Genomic DNA, 23,648 nt, shown 5'->3' with positions numbered 1-23,648 from the left:
TCTGGGTAAAAGATGTCAAACTGAAACTGACCAATCAGCTGTGAGCAAAGTGACACAACAACAAAAATTAACTGAGACGACTGTTGTGAGATCCAGCCTTTATTTTCATCTCTGCTTCAAAGCCGTGGGGCCCTTAATGATCTGAAACGCAAGTGTCAAAGCGGGAAGCGCAAGTAACTTTGTGGGCGGGTCTTTGTGGGCGGGTCTTTAATTGTGTTGCTTTTTTCCCGGCGGGATAAATGGCTCTTGTGCCCGGCGCAAATATAAAATGGTTTGGTCTGAAGTAGATTCATTATTCATAGGTGTGGTTTGGGCGTAACGTGAATAAACCAATTAGAGCGTCATCCAACATTCCCTTTAAAAGCAGCTGCGCAAGTTCCATTATGGATCGCTATTATTATGGCGTATTTACCAGGCGCACGCCAGGAGCGGTTCACAGCCGAGGAGACTGATGTTCTTGTAAGAGCAGTGAAAGACAGAGAAGTTGTGTTGTATGGGGATGGGAGAAACCCACCCAAAAATAGCGTCGGTTAAACAGTTTTTTCAGTTTTTCAGTCGATTTTTTTATTTCCTGGTTCTTGACGGACAAACCAATTTGTCAGATGCCCTTAAATACATATCTTGCAACTATTGGGCAAACAGGTCTGATCCTTAATTACTACAATTACCCTGAATAATTTGTAAGCTAGATTTATGCCTATTTTTTAACATATTCGGGCACATCACAATGATTTCCGTCATCTCATGTGTTAATATTTTTTTAGTGTAACAATTTATAATTTGCAAAAATAACTGTTGCATCTGTGTAGATTACATGAGCAAAGTGTATGCGCGTTGTGCACGCTATACATTATGGTCAAGCATGCGCCCTTAAATGCGCCATAGCATAATGAACAACGCGCAACGCGCCACTGACTTTAGACTAGGTTTTTTGTGGTCAGTAGCGCAATTGTTTAATGGAACAGCAAAATAGCACCAGGGATTGTTTGCGCCGGAACACGCCTCCTTTTTTGCGCTGAACCACCCAGAGAGCGCAAGTTCATTCACTAGTTTAGTGACGTGCTTCTGTGGAGGGAAAAGCGCGCTTTGCGCGGGTGCAACATACACTGCAAATTTTAAAGAGTGAATTTAACTCCCTCAGAGTTAAAATTAACACTTTCCCAGAGTATATATGGGAACCACTGGAAAAGTGTTAAATTAACACTTTTGAAAGAGTTAACATTATTAACACTCTGACAGTGTTAACTAACTAACTCTTAAAGTGTTAAATTTTAACACCACAATAGATAATCAGAACACCAAAGTCAGTGTTCAAAATTAATTTGTTTACCTGGCCAACATTTCACCAACGTTTAAGCTAAATTTTAATAAAATTAATGTTAAGTATTTTTGCATACACAACTATGATTTACACTATAGTTTGAACAGTTACCATCTATTAGTGTTACCAACACAATAATCAGACCATAAAGTGCTGTAATGAATCCATTTTATTATTTTTCCTTTACCAGGACTTCACAATAAATTTAGCCCGGGACAGGGCACTCAAGATTTACTGTAAAATGACCCTGATCAACATTTAACTTCATAAAACAAAGCATACCTCACAGTTTATATGATGCAGCTGTTTGGTAGAATATAAAAGTCTATAAGCATAAAACATTCGAGCATCGAAGAGCTTCACGTATCATCCAAGTCTTCACATAACATGCAGGGCACTTAAAATACAAAGTCATCATAACTTACACTGAAAACAAAGAGCACTTTAAATAGTTCATCGAAATCTACCAATGACGTGGTTCCCTGGCATGGAATGAGCATCTTGTCAATCACAATGTAGTAACTGCTGATGGCCAACTTGTGAGTTCCAGAGGCAAGGAGATGAGGCTGACGATGTCCCTCCAGTTTCCGCAAGTGTTCATCTAAGCTGCTGATCAACTGTGGGAAAAAATACATATCAGTTTGCTTAATATTCTTACTAGTTCAGGGTTTCTGCAAATTTTGTTAAATCTAATTTATTTATTTTTTTATGCCATACAAACATAAGCTTTTTAATGTAGTTTTGAATGACAATTTATTATGGTTTTCACAAAATATGACAACTGGAGTAATGATCCTGGAAATCCAGCTTTCAATCAAAGCAATAAATTATAATTTAAAATAAATTCCAATTAAAATGTTTATTATTTTATGTTATTCCAGTTAAAAGGTTTATTAATTAATAATTAATATTTTATAATATATACAATGTTATTGTATATTTGTTCAAATAAATTCAACCTTGGCGAGTAGGGTTGGGTATCGTAAAACAAATTTCCAAGAACTGGTTATTCTATAAGATGCGTGCATTTCACTTCCATTAAACAATTCCTGTGTTCCGAGCTGGAAAGGACTTCCAACTAACCAACCAATATGCACAAACATACATTATCGTCATCACAGTATATCATCGTAAACAAAGCCTTTTTTTGTCTTAAAGGGTTAGTTCACCCAAAAAATTCTCTCATTCAATTCTCACTCTAAATGTCTTTCGACACACGCAAGACCTCCGTTCATCTTCGGAACACAGATGAAGATATTAGTGTTGAAATCCGATGGCTCAGAAAGGCCTTCATTGACACCAATGTCATTTCCTCTCTCAAGACCCATAAAGGCACTAAAGACGTCGTTACAAAGCCCATCTCACTACAGCGGCTCTACAATCATTTTATGAAGCCACGAGACTAGTTTTTGTGCGCAAAAAAACTAAATAATGACTTATAGTGATGGCCGATTTCAAAACAAAGTTTCGAACGCTATAAATCAGTGAATTGATTCATGATTCGGATCACCAAAGTCACGTGATTTCAGCAGTTTGACACGCGATCCGAATCATGAATCGATTCACTGATTCGTAACGCTTGAAACTTTGTTTTGAAATCGGCCCATCAGTATACAAGTCGTTATTTAGTTTTTTTGTGCACAACAACTATTCTCATCGGTTCATAAAATGATTGTAGAGCCGCTGTAGTGAGATGGGCTTTGTAACGACGTCTTTAGTGCCTTTATGGGTCTTGAGAGAGGAAATGACATTGGTGTCAATGAAGGCCTGTCTGAGCCATCGGATTTCAACACTAATATCTTCATCTGTGTGTGAAGATGAACGGAGGTCTTACGGATGTCAAATGATATTAGGGTAAGTAATTAATGAGAGAATTTTCATTTTTGGGTGAACTAACCCTTTTTTCTTACTTAAAATCCATTTAATGACTTGTAATGCTTTTCAGTGCCCCTGTAGTTTGTGCTACCCACTACAAAACAAAAACCCCACAAACTGTAGCTTTGCACATACCTTGTGAAATGCAACTAGATAGTCCGTGGCCTGAGCTGCGCTGATGTCAGTTTTCTGTGCGTTTTTTCTTTTTAGAAGGTCTTTGGATGCCATATCCCACTCTAAAAAGAAACACAAACAGTGATTTTTATTTACTCACTTTTTTGCGGTGTTGTCACATTAGTCTTGTGAAATGAATACCTGGTTGATCATCTGATGATTCGTCATTGTACTGATTTCTGGCAGACTTCAGCAAACTCAGGAGCACTGGGGTGGTAGTAAGGTTCTCTGCTTCTCTGATCCCTTTTCTTTATAGAATGTAGGCCCCTTCTCCATCAGTTTGTAGACCAAAGAGGAGGCTAAAATCTGGAGCAACAGAAACATTTTTTTAATTTATATTTCTGACAATCATGTACTAAATCACTATTCGCACGGGATTAGTATTATCTAGGCACCTCTGTGATTTAGAAATTACTCCCACATCTGAGTTGTTTGCGTGGCACATTCGCACGGGATAAACAAAGCCTGTGATTTTACTCGAATTTACTGACTTATCTCCCGGATTTGATGTCAAGACTTGTAAATGTTTTTTCGTTATAGAATATAGAATCATAAACAGTCATATGTATTGATATCGTTTTGATTGTTTTATAGTAAAAAAAAAAAAAAGATGTCATTCAGTTAGAGAATAGACATTACAATTAAAAACTGAACTGAGCACAGACAAGTGGCAGGAGTCAGATTTAATTTATCACGAGTGAGAAGCTGACAATACAGCGGAAGATTCAGATGCAAAGCTAAATGTAAAAACGCCCATTTAAGCGAGCTTGTCATTGTACTGTTCTGTTGTTATCTTTCTCATTAAAGGGTTAGTTCACCCAAAAATGAAATTTATGTCATTAATGACTGCCCTAATGTCGTTCCACACCCGTAAGACCTCCGTTCATCATCGGAACACAGTTTAAGATATTTTATATTTAGTCCGAGAGCGTATGCAAGTGTATGCACACTATACTGTCCATGTCCAGAAAGGGAATAAAAACATCATCACAGTAGTCCATATGAGACATCAGTGGGTTAATTAGAGTCTCTTGAAGCATCCAAAATACATTTGGGTCCAAAAATAACACAAACTACGACTTTATTCAGCATTGGCTTCTCTAACTAACTGATGTCTCATATGGACTACTGTGATGATGTTTTTATTCCCTTTCTGGACATGGACAGTATAGTGTGCATACACTTGCATTCGCTCTCGGACTAAATATAAAATATCTTAAACTGTGTGTGAAGATGAACGGAGGTCTTACGGGTGTGGAACGACATTAGGGCGAGGAGTTAATGACAGACATTTCATTTTTGGGTGCTTGCAATCCCGCGGTGGGCTGTATGTTATTGACAGCATGCGACACTCTTTGGTCATGTGAAATTGTCAATAACACAACGGCACTGAAAACATGGGGGTATTTTTTTTAAGATGGTAATTGCACAACTTACTTGATATCATATAATCATGACATCTCTAGTAATTAATGAGTTTTCATTGTTGGGCGAACTATCCCTTTAAAACAGACGGAAGTTAAGTTATAAATTATTAGACATGACTGTCCTTGACAACAAAGCAAATCCCGTCCACTGTGGATAATTCTGCAAATATTATTTCATCCACCTCTGTGCCAAAAAATATTCCACTAATCTTGTTCGCAGGGATGGACAACTTTTCTCTGACTAAGTGACAAAACATGGTAAATTGTTTAAATTACAAAACATAATGACCACCTCTTAGTCTGAATTACTTGTTAGTCAAGTTGTTTAACAAATTGTGATATTTACCTTCAGAAATTAATTCATCAAAATCAGCAGCTTGTAATTTGATGTATTTCTTGCGATTTTCGTACTGCACCTTAATGATAATTTTGCAATCAACAGCATGAGCCTGTAAAGAAACAGAGGGACAACAGGACATTTACTAGATAATATATCTATGCAATGGAAACTAAATGATAAATAGGTAGGTCCTTCTTCGGCAAATTAAGAATCAGAAAGCTTTTACAACACTCAAATCCTCTCTGAACAAAATACCTTTTGAAAGTGAAGCTGCAGGGTTTGCAGATGTTTTGTATGGTCTTAGTTTACAAACTGCATTTCAAACTGCTAAGGATGACAGCAATATCTTTCTGTTACCCTTCTTAACAAACGCACGGACAGAAATAAATAAAAAAATCCCTTTATGCCACCTTCTTATTATGAAAGTTTTACAAATACAAAACATGCCTTTACAATATATGTGTTGTGCTGATAATAAATATCTGCATAACGTTAACACATTTAATACCAATGTTGACATATATCTAACTACACATGGTTATGTTTGCCTAACGGCAGCTTTACAAAACCAAAACTCTAACGTAACGTTACTTACCTTATAGAAGAAAGAGTCTCGCGATCCTGTTGATTCCTACACATAACGAGAGAACGTACAAAAAAAAAAAATACCGTCATTAGAGATATATTACTTACAAGTTTATGAAGTTAGTGACATTTTACTTATTCAGTGATAAGAATTGATAACTTTAACGTTGCTCAATAGATTGCGCGCGATATTATAGACAAAACCGGAAAACAGCTGCCTGATAAAACTCTCTCCTACTCCGGGTGAAAGCGAGTGACAGAAAACGGCGTCTAATCATCCCTCGGGCTGGATTGTAACTTACACATCCTTGAGCCATGGTGTGGCCGCCCGAAGGCCGTATGTTCGACACACCTAACATATACCCTGTCAACTACAACAATAAAGTTCCTGTTTGATAAAAAAAGAGAGACATACAATGCAAGCAAAGTAAAAAGTTTTCCTTGACACAGATAACCGTCAGGAGCAATATTCAAAACCGCTCGCCTTTCGCCTTGTGTAGCGAACAAGGACACATAACACATTTGGACATAAATGCATCCACCCTTGAATGTAAAATATCTCAAACTAACACAAAGATAATAATTTTGATATAAAATGACAATTAAACCCAAACTTTTAAGTAACTTTCACTCACCAGGTCGTTTCTCATTATCCTCCGCATGGCACAAAAAAAAAATGGCGTCTGGAAAAAATCTTTCTGCGAGATCGCTGAATAAATGCCCGGATGTTCCAAATAACACTGGGGGGGTGTTGTCGGGGGTTGTATACCTGTAACTCAGTGATTACACCAAAGCAAACAAGCTTTTAACACTGATAGTGTTAATTTCTCTAAATATAACACTATAAATTCAACACTTTACTCTGAATTGGCTTAACACTGGAAATTTAACACTGATGAATTTGCTGTGTAGGAATGACACATGCGTCGGTGTACATACTCAATTGCGCTGGGTGCAAGATAGGGCCCGTGATATTAAAAGGAAAATAGGGCTTTGCTTGTTTCTGGATCAACATATTTTGTTGATCTTGGAACAGCATTCTTGTTTAGTTCTAAAAATGTTGTATATCCTTACTCTTTAACCTAACCCTACCCATAAATTATCCCTAAAATCAGAGGGAAAGGTGAATAACACTGATGTAGAAACTTATGTAAATCTAAACTTGACATAAACTGTAAACTAATCTGATTGGTTGTTTGAAATGTGGATCCAGGTGCATGTTGTAGTCTACCTGATGAAATCACATCAAACAGACAGCTATCAATTTGTACAAAACAAACAGTGGCAGAAGTCATGATGAGATGAGATTACACTGAGTAGACATTTTACCTGTGGGTTAATCTCTTGGGAAATAGGTTTTTAAAAGACGATATTTCCAGGGTATACAATACCCTCTTATGTCCGTCTACAGATTACATCATTAGACCTTTCTCACCAAATCACACGTTTGTCTTTCTTTATTTGAAGCTCTCAAAGCTTCATTACGATCCCTCTTCCAAGAAGATGTTTTCTTCTAGAAGTTCAGTTTTCTCTGGTGAACTTTTCTCAGTTTCTGGAGAGGGGGAGGGGGTTAGAATGACACACATATTAGGTTCAGTGTGTGTGGAGGTGGGCGATGTATTTATGTTCACCTCAGTTAAACAACCTTTAGTCATGTGTGACGCATAGAGGTTTGTGCACAAATAGCTGTAACGATGAGGAAAAAATGCCTAGCATTTCTGATTAGTTCCTCTGACCATGAGGTGAACTACAAACGAAAAAATTCCCTTACCATTTTTTGGTCATTATCACCAAGGATTGGTTTGTGACCTGCAGCAAATATGAATTGTGACATAATGAAGAGTGTTCTTTATATCAGTGTTTTCTGCAAACTGGAATGGTAACATAAAGTAATGATGCTATATGACGAATCATACATGCAATTCATTAGGCAGTGCATTTATTATTTGTGACATTGACTTAGTTGTTCATCTCAAGCAATTACATATTTTATTGCAATTAAAGCCATATTGCTCCTGCAGCAAGAGTTTCTTTTGCAGCCTATTTTGAAGAATATCAGTAGCCAACCAGTTAACGGGAGCCATTGACTTCCATAGTATTTTTTTTTCCTACTTTGGAAGTCAATGGCTCCAGTTAACTGTTTGGCTACTGACATTCTTCAAAATATCTTCCCTTGTGTTCAGCTGAAGAAAGAAATTCATACAGGTTTGAAACAACTTGAGGGTGAGTAAAGGATGACAGAATTTTCATTTTAAAGTGAACTTAAGTGCTTGGTCAGTCAATTTGATATTGAATGTTTTTAATTTGAAATAATAAAAATACACTTTATATAAATCTCTTGTTATATAGGACAGGAAAAGTTCATATACAATATTTTTCAAAGGCTATTCATTGTCAGTCTTTTCTGTCATGAAATACTCAAAACCATGTATTAAACATGAGCAGCAACAGCAGCCAATGGGAATCTGGGGAATCCATAAAAGGAGCACTCATTTTCCAACGCATTTTAGCAGTTTAGTTTACTTTTACCATTTTTGAATCCATTCAGCCGATCTCCGGATCTGGCGGTAGCACTTTTAGCATAGCTTAGCATAGATCATTGAATCTGATTAGACCATTTGCATCTCGCATAAAAATGACCAAAGACTTTCGATATGTTTCCTATTTAAAACTTGCCTCTTCTTCTTGCATTGTGTAATGTCTACTAGGAACTATATACTCCTTCATGCGTAATAATCCAGGAACTTTGCTGCCGTACAATTGGTGCAGTAGCGCAATGATATTACGAAGCATCTGAAAATATTTCCCCAGCAATAGTCCTCTCTGTGTAAGCAGTTTGTCACATTGGTTATGTTGACGGAAGTTAGCCTATTTTCAGGTGCTTCGTAATATCATTGCGCATGGTACAGCAGCAAAGTTCCTAATCAGATTCAATGATCTGTGGTTAACTATGCTAAAAGTGCTATACCGCCAGATCCGTAGATTGGCTGAATGGTTTCGAAAACTTAACTGTTTAACTCTAGGGGTGTAAGAAAATGAGCCTAATTTCAAGTAAGAGTGTTCTTTTATTGGTGTCATGAACTGGCTTTTTTATACTGTTGTCTGAGGTCAACTAATGACGTTTGTGTGGTTTTTACCTTCAAAAACATCATAACTAATAAGTAATAGGCTATTTTCTACACTGGTTTTAAGGCTCTCTCCTGAACGTTGGGTTTTGATGGGCGTGACTCACTGAAGACTTGGAAGTAAATGCCCACGGTTAGGATTGGATAAGATTTGTATATTATAATTAGCTTCAGCTCCCCTGTCAGGTCAGTTCACATGAGAGAGGGATTGTTTTGAAAGCGGCAACCGGAATGATTCTCTCACAGGGCTCGTAAACGTCTTTATCAAACAAACACAATGATTTATTTCTCATCCACCTGCGATTGATTGGAATATTATTTCTGTATTACTTGGCCCGCCCAGACAGTGGATATAAGCACGAACCACACACACACACACACACACACACACACACACACACACACACACACACACACACACACACACACACACACACACACACACACACACACACACACACACACACACACACACACACACACACACACACACACACACACACACACACACACACACATGCGCGTGCCCAGATCAAGAAAGGAATATTATTTAACTATTTAACTATCACCGGCCCGTCTGGAAACATATCCACGGGACTACTATTACATATAAAAAAGACGTTTTACTCACATAAGTGTGTTGCACCATTCCTGTCGGATCCAATATAGAAGGCACAACATTGTGTCTGCAAATCCAGCACGACCTGAGACTAGTTTACAAATGATTTTGCAGTGAAAAGAAGCGAACACACTTGTATGTCTTCCCCATGTGAGCTGGAACTTCATTAAAAATAAATGAAGTATCACACATTCCTAATATTATGATCCGAAAGAAGCTTATGCAGTGACTGTGTTCTTCCACAATATTGTGGTGAAACTTCCTGGTGGCACTGCTGTGACTTACATGTAAACAAAAAAGGTAAAATGTAACATTTTCTCTTTGTACATTAATAATTAGATAGGAATACAATGTAATACAAACCTTAATTTCTTTCAGCAATTTCCCTTCAAAAGAACACAAAATGACCGTTGACATATTTATTCAGTTTTAAGCGGTTTGGCACAGACTACCCAACACTGGGCTACATTGATTGACCAAGCGCTGCGTAGTTATGTGATGACCCAGTAGATAAATTAACAAAAAAATAACCCAATAAAATAACCCCACAGTACTCAGTTACTCAGCACGTGTGTGAGTGTATAGGTGGCACTTTCTTTTTCAGTTTTTTTATTTTTTATAATTGTACATCATCTGACAGCTGCTACTCAAAACTCAAGGTTGTTAATTAGCAAAAGACGGCTTCTTTGTGCCAAAGCCATCCTCCCATTTACAGCACCTGCCTGTCATTTATGCATGAAACTGCTGAACAGTCATTATAAGCAGTGAAAGTACCATTTTCAAAATCTATTATTTGCGGATTTTCAGCTTTGAAAGCTGCACTTTCCCTCACTCGTTATTTTTTAAGCAGTAATATTGTTTTAAAATAACCTTTTTATATTTTATATCAATATATATTAAAGTTGTATTCTTGTGAGGACAGCATCATTATATATGTATATGTATATGTATGTATGTATGTATGTATGTATGTATATATATATATATATATATATATATATATATATATATATATATATATATATATATATATATATATATACACACACACATATACACACACACAGCGTCCATGAATTTCCTTTTTTTTTACTGCATCAGTGCATCACTTAGGTGTTGTTTGGAAGCTAAAAAATGAGAAGCCAATTATGAGCAGAAAAACAAGCCTGTAAATCTAATTCATTATATATTTTTTTTAAATAGAATCAAGCAGAAACATATTTCATCTCGTATGACTATCATCTCATCATTCTCAGCATATAACAAAACTCTCATACACTGTTTTTAAAATAGAGTAAGATTTGTGTTAAAGATGTATGTGCGTAAATGCACTGGCTTGTCAACATCCAATACTCAACCTCTATCAGAAGGTTTATAGGCAAATAAATGCATGACAGCTTCAGTTCCCAAGCATTTATTTATTCCGTCAAATACACAAGTAGTTTGGGTTAGATGTAGTTCTATGTGTGGTTTCTGAAATAAATAAACAATAACAATGAATAAATGAAATGCAATGCTTGAAAATATATATCACAGTAAATAAAGCAACCTTTAGTTATACATTGAGTAGTACAGGGTGAAATTAAACCAATGACCACAAGATGGAGCTCTTGTTTCAGTAATAGAACAGAGGCATAACATTATTTTATGCTGAACACAATCAAAAAGGCCTACTCCTTATACATAATGTAAACAACACACCCAAACTGTATGCCAGTAAAGTGACAGCACAAATATAACGGCGATCCATATCAGCGTCGTTATATACATGTTGGCAATAACAGACTTGCCTGCATAAATGCGTCTGTTAATCTAAACATTCTTAGCACGAGCAATAAATATCGCGGCAAAACAACAATATATGGAATAAGCATGCATATGTCTGCATATAAACCTATACACAGTCACATAATGATGTATATTAAAGTAAACTTACGTTATCAAGAACGCACACACACCAAACAAACCGCGATCTGTCTCATTGCAGCGACCGAACATTCTGTGAAACGAACTTGTTTGTGCATGTCCCTGACTCCACCCCCTTGCGATGTCACACACGAATTCAAATTAAGAGTTCAACAGGGATTTTATACAGCCGCCCCCTAATTTGTACAGCAAATTAGAAATCAAGTAAAGGTCCCTGTACCCTTAAATTATGTACCATTGGAATCAGTAGGCATCTCTGGAAGCACAATTAGTTTAGAGACAGGGCGACTGTAGGTGCGATTACCAATAGTTACTTCTGCCACTCTAATTGTCCCGTCACTGCTGGTAACAACTCGGTTTACTCTACCCACTGGCCAGAGGGCTCGTGGCAATTGGGAGTCCACGACCATAACTACTTGCCCCAATGATAGATTTGGTGTAGATTTTTTCCATTTGGCACGGGGTTGCAAACTTGGCAAGTAGTTCTGAATGAACTGTTTCCAGAACTGGTCAGCTATGACTTGACTATGTCGCCATTTTCTCTTTCCAAGTAATTCTCTTGTTCCGTAAACCACTTGAGGGAGAGAGGCATCCCGCCGCCCCATCAGCAAGAGGTTTGGTGTAACTGGGTCAGTGTCAGATATCTCTGATGATACATAACCAAGTGGTTTGGAATTTAGTATCCCTTCCACTTCCACAAGAACAGTAGATAGTACTTCTTCTGACACAATTTGAGCTTTAAGTACTACTTGAAGACAGGATTTTATGGAGCGGATTTCACGCTCCCACACTCCACCGAAATGAGGTGCATGTGGAGGATTAAACTGAAATGAAATGCTGTGTTCACTCAGTTTTTCTTGAATGCTTGGCTCAAGTGCAGAGAAGCTTTCTTGAAGTTCTCGATTCCCACCTCTGAAATTTGTTCCCTGGTCAGATATTAATTCGAAGGGTTTGCCGCGTCGTGCAATGAAACGACGTAAAGCCATGAGAAATGAGTCAGTATCCATATTATGCAGGAGGTCTAAGTGGATACACCGTGTGGTGAGACACTTGAATATGATCCCCCAGCGTTTTTCATGTCTTCTGCCCATCTTTACTGTAAATGGTCCGAAGCAGTCAACTCCAGTTGACCAGAAAGGAGGCTGATATAATCTAAGACGAGAATCAGGGAGATCTGCCATTTTAGGGTTGACTGGATTACTGCGCCATTTCCTGCATTCTCTACATTGGTGTTGATATTTCTTTATGGCTTGTCTGCCTCGGATAATCCAGTAGGTTCTTCGTACTTCTGCGAAGACACGTTCAGGACCAGGATGAAGCAGTCGGTCGTCGTAGTCTTGAATTATTAGTTTAGTGATAGGGTGATCAGGTGCCAGTACAATAGGATGTAAAGTATCAACATCAAGTTTCTCAGCTTTGCGAAGACGACCTCCTACCCGAATTAATCCCATGGTTTGATCATATTCAGGTGACAGAGTACTTAACTTACTGGTAGCATGGATGACCTTACCATTCTGAAGGGCATGTACTTCATCAGTAAAACAATCCTGCTGGGCTTGTCTCAGAAGAAGCAATTCAGTATCAATGCGCTGTGATGCTAACATTGGGGGTGCTGCCGCCCCATGAACAGATTGGTAGGTAGCTTGGACTAAGTCTGCCCATGTTGTGTAATGCTCTGGATCTGGAAGGGAAGAGTGAATGACAGCAACATGAGCACAGAACAATGACTTTCTTAGCTCATTCTCGTCATTTGAAGATACAGTAGGTTGTGTTGGCCAGTTTTCTGGTGACTGTTGTAGAAAGTGAGGGCCCTGATTCCACTGACATTCTTGAGAGAGTTCATCAAGGGTTTTCCCTCTTGTAATATCATCAGCAGGGTTTAGTTCTGAGTTCACGTATCTCCAATTTTCTGAACTGGTCAACTCCTGTATTTCAGCAATCCGTGTGCCAACAAATACCTTGTAATGGCAGGATTCAGACTTGATCCATGTAAGAACTGTGGTGGAGTCTGTCCAGAGAACAGTTGTATGGATGGGTAGGCTGATTTCAGTTAAGAGGAGTTTAGCCAGTTGGGCTCCAGTAAGGGCACCACACAGTTCCAGTCGGGGTATTGATAGTTGCTTTTTTGGTGCAACACGGGATCTGGCCATAACGAATGAGGTATAAATCCCTCCTTTCTTGTCTTGGAGACGCAGATATGCCACTGAACCGTAAGCCCGCTCAGACGCATCACAAAAAATATGCAACTCAATCTTGTCATTGTTAGGTTCTGGACAGTCTGGGAAATAGCACCTTGGCATGCCTACCATGGGAAGATACTGCAGTTCATTGGTCCATTCTTGCCATTTGCCGAGCATCTCATTTCCAATGGGGTCATCCCAGCCTCTTTTGTTTATCCACAGAGCTTGAACAAGGATTTTAGCCCGGGTGGTATAAGGCAAAATATAACCAAGAGGGTCATACTGGGAAGCTAGCACTCTATAGATATTGCGCATAGTAGGCTCCTCTGTTGATAGTGGCCGGTTTCGATAGCCAAGCTTGTCGGAGGGGCAATGCCAAGAGAGCCCGAGTGTAGACTCTTGTGGGTCTGTCTTGTTTACAGTTAGCCATAGCTCACAGCTTTCCGATCGTGCTTCAGTTGGTAGATGAGCAATTACCTCTGGGTAGTTACTGGCCCATTGTCTTATTTCGAACCCCCCAGCAGATAGTAACGCTCTCATTTTATCTATGAGCTGTTTGGCCTTATTAGTTGTGGGAAGGGACTGCAAACAGTTATCCACATAGAAGGATGTCAATACTGAGTCTGCTACCTCTTCATTGCCTTCACGATGGTCTATTACATGACGCTGGAGGGCATAGATGGCACAACATGGGCTGCACGTGGTTCCAAATGGAAGAACACGCCATTCATAGATGTCAGGACTCCTCTCCTTTTCCAGATCTCTCCACAAGAAGCGCAGCAAAGGTTGATCTTCTGGAAGTAAGCGCACTTGGTGAAACATTGAACGAATGTCCCCACTGATGGCCACAGGATATTGTCGGAATCTGAGGAGAACTCCCAGCAGTGATGGACCCAATGTAGGTCCTGGGAGTAACTGATCATTCAGTGAAGCTTGGTGGAAGTGATAAGAACAGTTGAACACCACCCTGGCTTTGTTGTTGTGGTGCACAAGGTGGTGGGGAATAAACCATGACTCATCTGTTCCTTTCTCCTCTTCAGGAGTGAGTTTTATTGCATATCCTGCTTGCTCCAATTTGTGGATTTCTTTATTGTAGATTTCTGCTAGCTCTGAATTTTGATTCAAACGGCGCTCAGTGGCCCTTAGAAGAGCCATGACTGATTCTGAACCTGCATTCAAAACAGTCGCATTAACTCTGCGAAGAAGAGGAGTTGCATAGCGGGAGACCCCATCCACTTCAACCCTCTTTGTTTTTGCTTCCAGCATTTGAAGAGCCTCCCTGTCCTGCTTGGATCGTGTTATGTCTTTCACAGGCTGAAAGGGAAGTGTGTCGACTTGCCACAACTTTTCAACATGATGAGACAGATCTTGTATAGGAGCATTGAACAGCGAGAGGTTCAAGCAGGTAGTCTCCAATGGCTGGTCTAGGAATGTAGTTGGACCTTGTATGGCCCAGCCCAAACTTGTACTGACTGCAACAGGACTGCCCAATGAGCCCATGAGTACTGGAGCTATTGGTGTAACGAGATGTGGGTAATCAGAACCGATGAGGAGCATGGGCTGTACCTCTTTGAATGGTGTAATGGGAACGTCTCTCAGATGTGCAAACTTGTGCTTTAGAATATCCACAGGGCAGGATTGTCGGGCAATGTTTAGCTCTTGTGCTGTAAAAGCATTATATATCTTGTGACGAATGCTCGGATTCACAGAGGCAGACACCTCAAATGAGACTGATGCACCCTGGATCTCTACTACTTCTTGTCTAATTGTCCTGAGGGCGAGTGATTCATCTGCCTTATCCAGATCAAGGTAATGCACTGCTGTCGGGAGAATTATGGTCCTTTCAGAACCATCGTCTAGAATGGCATATGTGTCCAACATTCTCCCTTTGCTATGGAGTCTGACCTGAACCACTTTCAACATGACTCTGCCAGAGTGAGTAACCTGATCAAGGTACACAGTGCGGGCTACTGTATTCATAGTAAGAATGCTCTTGTTGATGTTGGCTGCGGTTTCATGGAGAATTGACAAATGTTGTTCACCACAATTGGAACATGGCTTTTTCAGGGTGCAGTTTGCAGGCTCATGTCCTCTACCGCACCTCCAGCATCTGTCATTGTCCTTTATCCATGCTGTTATCTGTGGGATGGTTAATTTGACAAATTCAGGACAAGAGTTGAGGTAATGCTCTTGGCATTTGCAGAAAGGGCAGTACGGTTTAAAGCTTTCCCGTTTCTTGAATTTTGTCTGCTCTTTCCCTTTCTGAAAAGATGAAGTAGATGAGGCAGAGGGTTTCTCTATCGCCTGATCCATGCCATAGTAGATTGTGGATTGTACCTTTGGTGGCTTTGAGTTTCTCTGTTCTCTATTCTCAGAGCGAGGTCTATCTGAACTGTAGAGTTCAGCCGCTCTCCTCGATATTTGAAGCGCTTGTGATTTTTTCTCGAGCCACTCTGCAAACTCCGGAAGAGTGTAGGTTCTATCAGACCCATTTTGGAGAATGCCCTTTGCTAGACAGTATTCAACAAAGCTATCTCTATGAGATGATGAGAGCTTGGTGAGCAATCTATCGACATGGGAACCACACATAAGCTCAGTCTTGGAAGACCCATCCAATGTATTGAGGAGACCAACCAGAGTGCTAACTGATAAAGCAAAGTCCTCAAACCCTTGAGCATCACCTGGTCTCAGAGGAGGTGTGCGAAGAATGTTGCCTATTTCTCCCTGTATCAGTTGTCGAGGCTGTCCATAGCGCTGTTGCAAAGCTTGCATGGCGCGTGTATAAGGCATGTGGTCATACATGTACCTCTTCGCTATCTGTAAAGCAGCTGGTAATTTGAGATGATCAAGTAACACTTGGAATTTATAGTCTTCTGTCAAATGGAGATGTGGGCCAAGGATGCCATCAAGTCCCTTTTTTAACAGAGCAAAATCACTCTCCTTTCCCGTGGTGAAATTAATGAGCTTAGGCTTAGGTATTCCATAAGACGAAGCAATAGCCATCTCCACCATGCTTGGAACATGACCTGCTGTCTGTTCAGTAGAAGAAAATGGTGCAGGACATGACTGTGGCTGAGGTATTGTGTCCGTGGGTCTGATAGGCCGATAGCCCTGTGTGTATGGATCTGAATAATTTACAGATTGCAGTGGGCGACGTTCTGAGCACTGAAACATCAGAGGCTGTGCTGGAACAAATGCTGGTACTGACTGTATTAACTGGGGTTGTACATAATTGGAATTCACAGGATTGCTCTGCACAGGTGTCATAGGAGGTGCATAAACTGGCGGTCTGCCGGTCACAGTTCGGTACACTGTAGACGTAGATGATGTCATTGGATGTGCACATTGTTGCCCAAAGGACTGGACTTGCGGCTGAAATGTCTGCTGTAGATCACTAGAGGGTTGATAAACATATGGCTGATGTATCATACCTGCTGGAGCAGACTCTGGTCGTAGCGCTTGTCGTGCTACATAACGATCAATAACAGGGACAGATGATGGACGATACAAGGGCTGTTGAGCCTGAGGTAATAACCCTGGCGGCTGTTGGACTGGAGGCTGAGGTATGGCTGTGTTTGATGAGTGTGCAGGCATCGTTTGATAAGAGTACCTTGCTCTTCCAAGATTGTCAGGGGTTTGTGAACCTGGGTTTATGTCTGCATAGAGAAGAGGCAAACTGGCACTACGTTGCTGGATGGACTGCTGCTGACTGCCTGAGTGAGGGACTGACCGTTGATGTTCAGTACCGGTGGCATGAGAGTAGCCCTGATGCATGTGTGGTGAAACTTTGCCTTGTTCGAGCGACATTTGTAAAGTGCTTTGTAGCTCCCTGATTTGCTCTTGAACATTCCAAACACACTCCTCCACTCTACGTAACCTTGTAGTCTCAGTGTACTGCAAAGTCCAAAGTCTATCAGGAGTAGAAGTTCGATAATCCACATCTGATGCAGAGACAGTCTCACTAATATGCATATGACTTAAATCCTCTTGCAAGGGGGGTGGAACTAGCTGCCGGGGTTGGGAAGCAAGTACAAAGTCTTCCAGATGTCCAGGAATTCGTCGGATCCTGCTTGGACGGAGACTTTGTTGTTCCTCAGTGTAATCACGGGATGCTGCCATGAGGATAAGATGTTGAATCCGGCTCGAAGGACCACTTTGTTAAAGATGTATGTGCGTAAATGCACTGGCTTGTCAACATCCAATACTCAACCTCTATCAGAAGGTTTATAGGCAAATAAATGCATGACAGCTTCAGTTCCCAAGCATTTATTTATTCCGTCAAATACACAAGTAGTTTGGGTTAGATGTAGTTCTATGTGTGGTTTCTGAAATAAATAAACAATAACAATGAATAAATGAAATGCAATGCTTGAAAATATATATCACAGTAAATAAAGCAACCTTTAGTTATACATTGAGTAGTACAGGGTGAAATTAAACCAATGACCACAAGATGGAGCTCTTGTTTCAGTAATAGAACAGAGGCATAACATTATTTTATGCTGAACACAATCAAAAAGGCCTACTCCTTATACATAATGTAAACAACACACCCAAACTGTATGCCAGTAAAGTGACAGCACAAATATAACGGCGATCCATATCAGCGTCGTTATATACATGTTGGCAATAACAGACTTGCCTGCATAAATGCGTCTGTTAATCTAAACATTCTTAGCACGAGCAATAAATATCGCGGCAAAACAACAATATATGGAATAAGCATGCATATGTCTGCATATAAACCTATACACAGTCACATAATGATGTATATTAAAGTAAACTTACGTTATCAAGAACGCACACACACCAAACAAACCGCGATCTGTCTCATTGCAGCGACCGAACATTCTGTGAAACGAACTTGTTTGTGCATGTCCCTGACTCCACCCCCTTGCGATGTCACACACGAATTCAAATTAAGAGTTCAACAGGGATTTTATACAATTTGTATATTAGTTCTTGAAATACACTGAAAGACCACTCATTGTGATTCATGCTACTAGTAGTCAATACCAAAAAATGCAGTATAAAATTAGAAAAGACTTATGTTTAGGTATAAAACAGTATCAAAATAAAGATGAATCAAAATTATGAACGACGTCATGTCAGTAGATCTGGGTGCATTGGCGCAAATGTTATTTGTCATATAAATCTAATTTGCATATCAAAGTAAATATGCACAAAAGTGGCTGTAAATGTGTGCACTATACAAGTGAAATAATGTCTGGTAAACAATGTTATAGAACTTAAAATGATTTTTGCATCTAAAAGCAGCACTGTGAATAATGTAAAATATGCAATTTAAAACAAATTAACCTGAAATGTTATTTTCAGCGATCAATCAGCTACAAAGAAAGAAAGAAATTGTATAGTGCTGGTAGTAACTGATTAAATGTAATGTAATCTGGATTACAAAATCAGTTTCCAAAAATGAAGTACCGTTTTTTTCAATTTGATTATATTACGTTTTAAAATACCCAGGCAGTTAATTATTTATTAATTACATGATTACACAAACTGATTTTTAACATTTTAATGTTAAATATGGAAAAAATACGCATTAAATATGCATTTATTTGTTCTGCGCAAACAAATAAACATGTGAAAAACACATTAATTTTAACATGTATTTAACACGTGTAATACACGTTAAATACGTGTTAAAATGCATGTGTTTTTGGCCCTGTCGGCCTTCCATGCTCCCTCTGCATGTGTAACTGCACATCTACTCGGACAAGGACGCAGAAGTATAAATGAAAATCGACATAAAGTCTACGCCGCAGGTCTGATGCAGAAGTATAAGTCAGCCTTAAGTCCCATCCTATAATTAGAAATGGCCAAACAGTGCACTCCAATATACAATATTCTTGCCCTGCTCTGCTGCACTTCATTACATATGCTGTTAGGATGACAAAATGGTTTAAAAGTTATTTTTTTAGTCTGGTCTGCCTCAGAGGTCTAACCTAAACTTTCAATTAAAGGTTTTTTGAATGATAGCTCAAATAGATAAACAATGCAGATTGTTTAGAGGTACTGAATACACTTATGTCTGTACTTATGTCTTATTTCTGTGTCTGTTGCACTATAATTGTATATTTTTTTATTTGGCACCCTTATGTCCAAGACAAATTTCCCTAGGGACAAAAAAGGAATCGTGAATCTTGAATTTGGGCTTGAAATCTTCAAATTTCTTCATCCGTATCCCAGCTTATATCTAGCACCAGACCCATATGTTGCATTACAGACATATTCTTAATGCTCTGGAGGGATTTTCCCTGCATGCCAACAGCCTGCACGCCTCAAGGCTTGCTGATAAGAGTGCAGATCTTAAGCTCTACAGCGTCAAATAAAAAAAAAAATTACCAGCTGGATTGAGGAAGAGGGAAAATCATGGCAGAAAGGTAATTCATGTGAGGTGAACCTCTAATAGATGATGGCTACATGGTGAGGGCAGATATTATCCCATAGGGAATGTGGTCTGGAGTCCTGGGCTGTGTCTCTAGTGGTAGGATTAAAAGGTCATGCAATGTACTGAAGATTTCAAAAAGAGAGATGTCATATGGGCTTCTTGTGATATGGTGATGACAGATCCCCTGCTGACTGACATATGAGCTGTTCCGCTTGTGATGCTATGTGTTATTTCTATTTTTTTTATTTTTTTTATGTGTTATTCCTGAGAATATGTCATTATTTGCCAAAACCATATGGAAAAACAGCTACTGATAGAACGCAACCGGAAGTAAAGTTAACTGCCATAGCCAAAGAACGCAAAAATCCAAACAATAAAGAAACAATAAAGAGGATGGCGTAGTGGATCATTTAACATAATTTAACAAAATACAAAAAAAAAAACAAAAAAAACATGTAATTTAAAAAAGCAAGGAAATGGTTCCTTTTGGTATTAAATTATATACAGATACTGTTAAAATGCCACATAGCTATAAAATATAACATTTACTTTTCTAATGGCAAATTAGCTGTTCTCCCGTAGACGGTTGCTTTAGAACAGGCGTTCTCAACACTGGTCCTCGAGGGCCACTGTCCTGCAGAGTTTAGCTCCAACCCTTATCAAACACACCTGAACCACTTAATGAAGCTCTTCGGGATTACTAGAAAGATACAGGTAGGTGAGTTTGATCTAGGTTGGAGCTAAACTCTGCAGGACAGTGGTCTTCGAGGACCACGGTTGAGAACCCTCTGCTTTAGAACGTCACAGAGTAGCAATTAAAGTCATGTATGCGCAATAGAACACCATTGTTTTGCTTAAAGTCATTAATATCACAGTGGCGAAGTGGACGAGCGAGAGACATGGGAGGAGCGAGCGAGACCGGGGACGTGATTGCGAATGAGTGTCACCCGTAAGCCTGAGTCCTCTCATGAGGGAGCTCGGAGGCATATAAGGAGAGCGACACCAGTGAAGGACGAGAGAGGACCAGGCCTGGATTTATGTTATGTTTTTTTATGTGTGTGCGGCAGTCGTCCGTGATGGGCTGTCCGCGGTTTACTTTCGTTTTGTTTATTATTTATTAAAGTTGTTGGACGTTCCTTCCTTCCCTTCTACGAACTGCATTACAATCACGTAATGATGATTATCTCTATGATTATTGGCTGATAGACCAAGGGAGGCAAGGCTGAAAGTTTCGGCCTGGGGATAGATGTGTATGTAATGTAACGGAAGTCACTGTGCAAGTAAACCTCACTCCTCGGACCTCAAGAGACTCTCTAGCGACTGATGCTAGAGGTTGCAGCCTTTAGCCTCTTTGTTAGAGCATCCAACTCTCATGCCGCGGACCGGGGTTTGAGGAGGGGTTGCATGTAGTCAGTAGCGGTTTTAGGCACGGGCGGTTAAAAAACTAAAACAAATCCTCTGTTTTCTATTACACTCTAAAAAATGCTGGGTTAAAAACAACCCAAGTTGGGTTGAAAATGCACTAACCCAACAATTGGGTTGATTTTACCCAACGGTTGAGTTGTTTTAACCCAGCGGTTGGGTTAAATGTTGCTTAAGACAACCCAATGGCTGGGTTAAAACAACTCAGCCATTGGGTTAAAACAATTGTTGGGTTAGTGCATTTTCAACCCAACTTGGGTTGTTTTTAACCCAGCATTTTTTAGAGTGTATCTATAATTTCACTGTGTGGGGAATTGGAAAATTGGCGCCCTGTTAACTTTTGTTAAACACATCAGAGGTTTGGGTTCGATCCGCCCTCGTATACTTTTTTTTTTACTCATTAGGCTACAATCAAATGCGTTCATCAGTGATTTTATATCAAGGGCTGGGACATGTTTGTGTGCATTTTATTTTGTGCTTTCACTGGAATGAATAGAGAGTCTCCACAACGGGATTGAAGCACGCATCTGTGCAGGAGCCGCTGTCACTGACAACAGCGGCATGATTTCAAAAGCAACACATTTTATCACCAGATCGCCTTTTATTTTGCACAAACAAGCTAAAATAATATTCTGCAAGTTAACTAGAGATGTTTAAATTTTTATAGATATATCTGTACCAAAAAAAGTCACTTTTCCAATGATGTTGATGGGAATCATCCGATAAATGGGAATCATATTCATATATGAGATAGAAGATGGCACCTCTTACCCCCTGCTGTGACAAATCATCAATCCCAGATTACATTTTATTCTGTTTATATTATTTTAGTTATCAGTTATGGTTTAGGTGCATATTTAGGTGTTTCGTGTTACATTTTATGCAACATTACAGTATACAGGCCTCAAAACGCCATCAAGTGATTTTTTGGTAACTGCAGAAGCATTTAACAGTTAATAACAGCATTTTTCCCCAGTCACCTATAATCAATCCCATTGATGGATATTGTTAATTAATATTTTGAGTTCTAATTGTGCATGATGCCCATGAATTGTATTTCGTAACACTTTAGTTTAGGGTCCAAATCTCACTATTAACATGCATATCACATAGGGTATTGGCTGTTGATTAGTACTTACTGTTACAGCCTTTTTATAAAATGTATTATATTCATTACAGAATTTATCACTAAACACACTGTGGGTTGTTTAAAAACATTTTAATCATGATTTCATTAGTGCCATGTGGAGTTGTCAGCTAAAAAGGTTAAAATTGTCTATCCGTTACATTAGGGGTGGCCTGGTCCTGAGCTACCGTCCTGCAGATTTTAGCTCCAATCTGAATCAAATACACCTGAACCAGTTAATCATGGTAATCAGGGTGCTAAATAATTACAGACAGGTGTTTTGGAGCAGTGCTGGAACTGAAATCTGCAGGATGGTAGCTCTCCAGGAGCAGGGACTGACACCCCTGCCTTACATCATAGTGTAATTTTTTATATTTAGTAAAATTATTAAACGGATGCTGCCTTAATGGGATAATAAAAGCCCTTGCTACACCTACCCTTTTATTATTATTAAACATTTTGTTAGACATTTTATTTCCACTTTTAGAATATTTTTTTATTTTTTTATTGAAAGTAAATGCCTTTGCCTTTTTTTAGGAAAAGGGAGAAGAGCGAGCTCTGTAAAAGGCGGATTCGAACCCGGGTCATTCGCGTCAAAACCTAGATCTTTTAGACTTATGCAACTGACTGCACCACTGAAGATGTTGAATACACGTCTTTTTTTATCTTGTTTGGCCCAACCAGGCATTGTTAGGCGGAGCTAATGTGAATACCACTTGCCAACAAGGCATGCTAGGTGTAAATAAAAACTCAGTAAAGGGTAATACTTTTCCGTTAAAAGTAAACACATTTTTTTAATAATTATTAAAATGTTATGTTTTTTAAAAAATGATACTGAAAAATATTTATGTTAGCGAACAGTTTGTTTCCTTACCTTTTTAAAATGCAAAATGTATCTCCAATTATAGAACCACTCTTATATATATGTTTATACAAATATATAAATGGGGTGTTGGTTATCCTGGGACTGCACCTCTTTGGTAACAAGGTATGGTAAAAAATCTTAAAGATTTTACTGTTGTAATAGAAAGTTCAAATAAAGCTCATACTTGAGAAAACATGAATAGTGCTGAGTGACTTAATTGTAAGTAGAAAATAGAGGTGGGTCTACATTTG

At 39.1% G+C, this 23,648-nt stretch overlaps 1 protein-coding gene and 1 long non-coding RNA gene across 2 annotated transcripts; both read right to left on the bottom strand.

Annotated features, from left to right (window-relative positions):
• Positions 1 to 1,479: 1,479 nt before the first annotated feature.
• LOC137043521 (uncharacterized) lies at positions 1,480 to 6,625 on the bottom strand. Its single transcript, XR_010898510.1, has 6 exons — positions 6,358 to 6,625; positions 5,733 to 5,768; positions 5,144 to 5,246; positions 3,512 to 3,676; positions 3,332 to 3,432; positions 1,480 to 1,938 (listed from the first exon to the last, which is right to left on the bottom strand). It is a non-coding gene; the product is annotated as an uncharacterized lncRNA (long non-coding RNA).
• Positions 6,626 to 10,828: 4,203 nt separating this feature from the next.
• LOC137043252 (uncharacterized) lies at positions 10,829 to 18,462 on the bottom strand. The gene is made up of 3 exons (XM_067419444.1): positions 18,361 to 18,462; positions 11,403 to 17,897; positions 10,829 to 10,939 (listed from the first exon to the last, which is right to left on the bottom strand). Exon 2 carries the CDS (start codon positions 17,689 to 17,691, stop codon positions 11,620 to 11,622), a length of 6,072 nt encoding a protein of 2,023 aa, XP_067275545.1. The 5' UTR covers positions 17,692 to 17,897; positions 18,361 to 18,462; the 3' UTR covers positions 10,829 to 10,939; positions 11,403 to 11,619.
• Between the last annotated feature and the right edge of the window lie 5,186 nt (positions 18,463 to 23,648).

This window comes from Pseudorasbora parva, chromosome 16 (assembly GCF_024679245.1).
Source record: "Pseudorasbora parva isolate DD20220531a chromosome 16, ASM2467924v1, whole genome shotgun sequence".
Lineage (NCBI taxonomy): Eukaryota > Metazoa > Chordata > Actinopteri > Cypriniformes > Gobionidae > Pseudorasbora > Pseudorasbora parva.
The sequence above is the reverse complement of the archived record's forward strand: the minus strand, read 5'-3'. Positions and strand labels throughout refer to the sequence as shown.

Excerpts from the sequence above, each read along its gene's own strand:
- LOC137043252 (XM_067419444.1), bottom strand. The coding sequence starts at position 17,691 with ATGGCAGCATCCCGTGATTACACTGAGGAACAACAAAGTCTCCGTCCA.